The 6,563-nt window shown below is 49.5% G+C and overlaps 1 protein-coding gene across 1 annotated transcript; it reads left to right on the top strand.

Annotated features, from left to right (window-relative positions):
• Positions 1–4,693: 4,693 nt before the first annotated feature.
• Positions 4,694–5,713, top strand: LOC137838609 (uncharacterized). Its single transcript, XM_068647849.1, has one exon. The coding sequence runs from the start codon at positions 4,694–4,696 to the stop codon at positions 5,711–5,713; it is 1,020 nt and encodes a 339-aa protein (XP_068503950.1).
• Positions 5,714–6,563: the final 850 nt, after the last annotated feature.

Genomic DNA, 6,563 nt, shown 5'->3' with positions numbered 1-6,563 from the left:
AGGTCGGAGTTAATGGTTGAAGTCTCACCCAGCAAAGTTGCAGAGGCCCACGGGTATAGACGCTTATAATCTGGGAGAGGTTTCGCCATCGCGTTAGTTTGTGGTGGGTTTGGTTGTGGTTGGCTGGGATGAGAGGACGCGGGTCTCGCGACTCGGTCGGAAGGGACGTTGGAACCCCTTGGGGGGTCGCGGGAAGATGAGGGTTTTGCCCTACGGGTTTTCGCCGGAGGGTTGCGAGGAGATGGAGGAGGGTTTGGTGTGGTTTTTGGACGAGTCATTGACGAAGCTGCAAGAAGACGAAAAGGCATAAGAGTTCGCAAATAGAAAGACTTGACGGAAGGGGAGAAGAGGGAAGAACAATAGGGGTTCACAGAGAAAGGTTCAGAAACCCTATGCGAAGAAAGAAGAAAATAAAACAGAGAAACATCCCACAACGTATGCTCCAGACAAGTATTGGATGATGCAAACCGATTAAAATGCAGCAAATATCAATAGGAGTGACAAAAGGGTTACCTTTGTATGATCAAAAGAGTGGTCAGAAAGATGGAGGTTGGGAGAATCGGAGCGTTCGCTGGAGCGTTTTGAGAGTTCGAAGAGAGGTGGAAGTTAATGAAACAGTGAAATGGCACGAAGGGTTTAAGAGTTTCGAAGAATGTCGAACATTGCGAGAAGCGCAAACGACAGTGAACAATGGTCGTTGATGGGTCCACGTGTCGAATGATCGAAGGAGTTGTTGAAATGTCAAGTCAGTGAATAGTTTAGCACCAACGCGCAAAGCCACGTAAGCTGCCGGATTTAAACCTCTTTAGTCTCCTCGCTGAACAAGTCGCAGCTCAAGACTGGGGGGCTTGTGTACCGACCAGGTCATCGGGTGTGATGACGTGTCTTGCACGTGCCTAGGTGGGGCGTGTTGAGTGGAACACGTAGGCAAGAAAAGATGGATGGTTCAGAGGTGAGCGTGGTCGCCGGTTCATGGACCTGGCGTTCTGCGATGAACATGCCCGGTTGTCGCCGGGTTGGCTGGTCATCGACGTATTCGGCGATTGGCGATCATGTAGCTTGACATCGCCGCAGGAAGCACGTCGCCAGATCTTCTGACAAGCTCAGATTGAAGCTGATGAAGGCCCAGAGGTGTAAGTTCAAGTGTACAACTCTAGTGAGGCGATTGTTGCGCCAGCATGGGGCGTGAAGGGTGTTTGGGTTTAGGGTACAGCTCGCCTATCAGCGACGGGATTCCCAGAGTGGACATTCGTTGATGGCAAGGTTTCCTCAGCCAAAACATGCATGGCGCAGCGGTAATGAGGGTGCCGTTAAAGACAAGCGATATCACAGAGATGGTGCACTTTGCTGCACTCGATACTCGCCTTGTCGGCTGGTGCTCTAGAGCATGTCGTGTGTTAGTTTACTCCTTGAATTGAGGACTTAGCCGCGCGACTGGCTACTACACAGAAGTGACGTTCAAGTTGCCCCAGCCCAAATGACGACACGTGTAGGGTTTGATGCTCTCAGTTACTCCAACCCAGGTGATGACACGTGTAGGGCTGGGAGAAATAAAGAAGTGACGCTCGAGTTATCCTAGCTCAGATGATGACACGTGTAGGGCTAGGTGCTACCTGCTATGCCAGCCCAGATGGCGACACGTGCAGGGCTGGATGCGAGCCACGCGTCCAAAAGCATAACGGCTTGGAGAGAGAAAAAACCTAGCTATAAAGGTAACCTTAACAGAATTTGCAGAGGTACGTTTTTCATTACGGCTCATTCTGCTAGGGTTGTGTGCTTTCAGTACGGTCCTACAGAGCATATTTTCTCTCAGTTTTTTGGGTGTTCTTGTCACTGACTTGAGCGTCGGAGCGCCACCGGCCGCAGAGGCGCCACTGTGTGTTTTTCAGGTTCTCAGAGAGGCTATCTGTGGTGTGGAGTTGGAGGGCACGTGGTGTCAAGCTGGTGAGGAAGATCGTGACGAGGCAACGCTCTTGCGCTAAGTCAACCGGCAGGATCAGGTCCTATAGGCCAGACGATTGAGTAAAGAAGATCCCGGAATTAAATCAATTTGGTGCTCAATCCCTCTCAACGGTGGAAGGCCTTTTGGAGGATCTTGAAACACATCTTGAAACTCCTTTACCAAATTATCCAAACAATGAGGACTATCTACAAGTGGTTCTAACTTAAGAGGTCTAGGAATAGCTAAGAAAATAGGATTGTGAGCTACTATATCCCTTTGGACCTCATGCCTAGAAATAAGAAGCGTATGCTTATGAATCTTTTCTTTTTCACTCTCCCTCTTTTTCTTCATAAGAATTTGGTCCTCATGGACTTCTCTTGGAGAGAGAGATTTTAAAATGACCTTGTGACCATGGAAATCAAATGAGAGTTTATTGGTAAAGCCATCATGAAAAACTTTTCTATCATATTACCAAGGCCTTCCCAAAAGAACATCACATAATACCCCATCCTTGTATTTTCCAATAGAGAAATGAATGAGGACTTGCTTATTCACAATGATTTCGCCTACTTCACTAAGCCATTGCAATTTGTAGGGCTTTGTATGAGAGATAGTAGGCAATCCAAGCTTATCTACTACTCTTGTACTAGCCACATTAGCACAACTACCACCATCCACTATTAAAGAACAAATGTTGTTTTGAATAAGACATCTTGTATGAAAAATATTTTCCCTTTGACTTTCATCAAAAGGTTGCAAAACTTGTCCAAGAAGTCTTCTCACAACCAACAAATCTCCTTCAAGTGGACTCTCACTCTCATGCTCACTAGATGATCTAGAATGTGAAGAATGCTTAGGTGAATCCGAATCATGCTCACTCATCACAATGCCATTATGCACAAACATATTCCTCTTAGAAGGACAATTAGCCGCAATCTGTGACCATAACCCATACACTTAAAACATTTCTTACTAGACGATTTAATTGGAGATTTAGGGGTAGAAGTCGAAGGCCTAGATTCCTTAGGTTTGAAAGAAGATTCTTTAGAAAAAGATTTTCTAGTTTTCCAAGAGTTGTTGTAGTAACCATCATTGGGAGAATTTTTAAAAGCATTTCTTTTAGCAATTTGGGCCTCAACCTTCATTGCAAGATGAACCAAAGATCCTGTACCGTCCCGTCCCCGGGCGTTGACCAAAGTCAACGTCAACGTCGGGGCCAAGGTCAACATATGGTGGGACCACACGAAGGGCCCCAAAGAAAGGAAGTCAACAGTGTGACTACATAAGGTGTCGGCAAGACAAGGCGTCGCCGAGAAAGGGCGTCGCCTAAACAAGGTGTCGCCAAGAAAGGGCGTCGCCTAAACAAGGCGTCGCCAAGATAAGGCGTCACCAAGCAAGCCACTAGCAAGGTTACTCCCCGACACCCATGGGTAGGAAACACCATGGAGGGAGTGATGCCACGGAGGCTTCGGGCCCGCCTAGCACAGAAACGATAATAAAGAAAAGAGAAAGGTGGCTTCAAGGCCATAGTACTAGCGCCAGTAGAGAGCAACCTGACTCGTGAAGTGCCCATGCCACCCCAGGGAGACCCTTGGGATAGATACGACTCATGAGAGGGTCATGCTCAGGGGTAACCAGGTGCAGGGTGCGAGAGGAAGGTAGATACGCTCTCAGAGCGAGTGACTAGAGGTTGGGGGAGCATGAGTTGGCACCCAAAAAGTCACCCCTTGCGCTAGATGCACTCCCTGGAATGAGGACTCACGCGAGGAAATACCCCTAAGCTGGGTCACAGTGTTGTGAGGCCCTCCACGTATAATAACGGCCAAGTCAGGAGGACACGCGGCAGGGAGAACAGAAACATCAAGGATTTCCAAAGGGTTTGTCCGGTATGAGGTAATTAAAGCTATTTAAAAGTAATTAAAGTTTACGTTTCGAGCGTTTTAAGGTACTTTAAATGCTTTAAGTGGTTTAAACGTCTTAAAGGCGCTGAACGTTTCATAACCTTAAATGTGCTTTTAAGACGCTTTAAATGCGAGAGACGTTTAAAGGGAACCTGGGACGTTGGAAACGGGGATCGAACTTCTGGCGAATTTTCCCGAAAACACACTCTAGTTGCTTGCTCGAGCTCTTCTGTTACGCACAAGGGACTAGAGAAGGATGTTTGCCAGAACAAGAAACAACACACAATACACAGTTCCTTTTAACACACAACACACAAATCACGGTGCTCCGATACGGAGGTGTAGAGTTTTGGTGTTTCTTGTTAGCTGACTTGGGCGTCGGAGTGCAAACAGCCGCTAGGGCGCCCATTTGTCCACTTCTTTGTAGGTGCTCACAGATTAACAGAAGGAAGGTGTCCCTAGCTGACGGGCAAGGTCGTGCACAAAGACATACCCAGGTCAACCGGCAAGAATTTGGCGCCCACCGTGGGGCCGATTTAAAACATCAGTCCCATCACAAGTTTAGTTTGATAGTTCTATTCAGTCCTTCACTTGGCCCTATTCGACATTCTGGGTTGAAGCATGAGGGCCACGAGACAAGGTTCAGTGCGAGCTACGGGTGAGGAAATGACCATGCAACAGGTCATGGACATGGTACAAGGGCTGCAGGAGGAAATGGCAGAATCAAGGGCAGAGCAGGAACGCATGCAAGCGCATCTTGCGGCCTCTCAGGCGAGAAATGAAGAACTCCATCGCACAAACGAGGAATTGCGCCGCGGTTTGCGCAACAACCCAGGGCAAAGCGACCCAGATGAGACCGAGCGTCTCACCCCCCAAGGGAGTTTTCCACGCCATTCTCACAGAAGATTCTGGAGGCGTTGGTTCCCAACACGTTCGTGGGGCCCAAGGTGATCTTCACAGGGATGGAGGCTCCGACGCCGTAAGATGCAAGCTCTTCATGAGCACCTTGACAGGAATGGCCATGGACTGGTTCATCAGCCTCCCTAGTGGCCATATCACTTCTTTCCCGCAGCTGTCACAGTTATTCAGGGAGCAGTACTTAGCGAACAGGGCCCCGCCGCCCGTTTCGTATTACCTGTTTGATGTAAAACAGTATCAAGGTGAGACCTTGAAGGAGTACATCAACCGTTTTGGGGCTCAAGTAGTGAAGGTTGGCACTACCGAAAAACCTATGATCGTATACGCGTTCAGGAAGGGCGTGTCCTGGCCCTTTTTGCGAATCAATCATTCGCAATCGCCCAGGACTTTCGCTGAAATAAGGCGTTGCGCAGTAGAGCTTATCGCCTCTGAGGGAGAGGTGTGCGAGAAGCGCACGAGTGTCGTACCCACACGCCCGAGAGCGCAGACACGGGCCCAATCCGTTAGGGTCAACGAGACCACGACGGGAAGAAGGAATGAGGAAGGGAAACCCCCCTACGAGGTGAGAAAACCCCAACCCAGGGGACAAGCGGGAGGAAATCGTCCGGCGAAAGAAAGGGCTAGACCCACGAGGTACGACTTCGTGGTGGAGTTGAAGGACCTAATCGCCGTGCCTAATATAGCTGAAAGATTGAGGCCACCAGCGAAGACTGACAAGGTGCTAGGGCCTCGCAAGGACTCTTGGTGTGAGTTCCACGAAGCTTTCGGCCACCCTATCAATAACTGCCTATCGCTGGGGTACCAGCTAGACGAGTTGGTAAGAAACGGGTTCTTGAACGATTATATCTCTGAGCCCGCCACGACCGTGGCCCTGCCAGCACCAGTGGAAGAACAAGCGCATGAGATGCCCGTCCTTGGCGAGGTTCACACCATTGCTGGTGGTTTTTCTTGAGGAGGACCCACTGCTTCCCAACAGAGGAAATATGCGAGGGGAGTAAATTCAATTGAAGAAAGAATCTCAAGTGACCCGTGGGAGTCAGACCTCGTGTTCACGAGGACGGACCTACGAGATGTTGTGCCACACGACAATGACCCCGTGGTCATTTCAGTTGTCACGGCCGGGAGAAAGGTGCACAGGGTTCTAGTTGACTAGGGAAGTTCTGCAGATGTTATGTTCTGGTCGACATTCAACAAGCTACGGTTGTCTCCCAACCTTTTGAGACCCTACACCGGGTGCTTATATGGGTTTGCTGACAACCAGGTGGAAGTACGTGGCTACATGGAATTAAGGACGACATTCACAGATGGAACGGCCTCACGTACCGAAAGCATTCGGTACTTAGTTGTGAATGCCAACTCAACTTACAACATCCTGTTGGGCCGAACGACGTTGAATAGGCTGAACGCAGTAGCCTCCACGCGCCACATGAAGATGAAGCTTCCGGATCTCAGTGGCAAGGTGATCGTCATCAAGTCAGATCAAGAAGAAGCGCGAAAATGCTATGAAAACAGCTTGAAAACAAGGAGAGGTGTGTTCATGGTGTTCGAACGCCCATCGAGTTCAGATACAGCGATGGAAGTAGAACCTTTGAATGAGGCGATGCCTACGGAGTCAACGCCTGGCGAGGCCGCTCCCGCAGGGGCGACACCTAGAGCAGACGCACGCATAGAGGAGAGGCATGACGACGCTTCGCCTTTAGAAGGGGCGTCGCCTAGAGAGCACTGTAAGGCGACACCCATAAAAGAGGATAGCAGAGATCAACCGGCGGCTAATGTGGTGGAGATACAGATCGGCGGCAAGA

This window comes from Phaseolus vulgaris, chromosome 4 (assembly GCF_000499845.2).
Source record: "Phaseolus vulgaris cultivar G19833 chromosome 4, P. vulgaris v2.0, whole genome shotgun sequence".
Lineage (NCBI taxonomy): Eukaryota > Viridiplantae > Streptophyta > Magnoliopsida > Fabales > Fabaceae > Phaseolus > Phaseolus vulgaris.
Note: the sequence above shows the minus strand (reverse complement) of the source record. Positions and strands in the feature narration are given on the sequence as shown.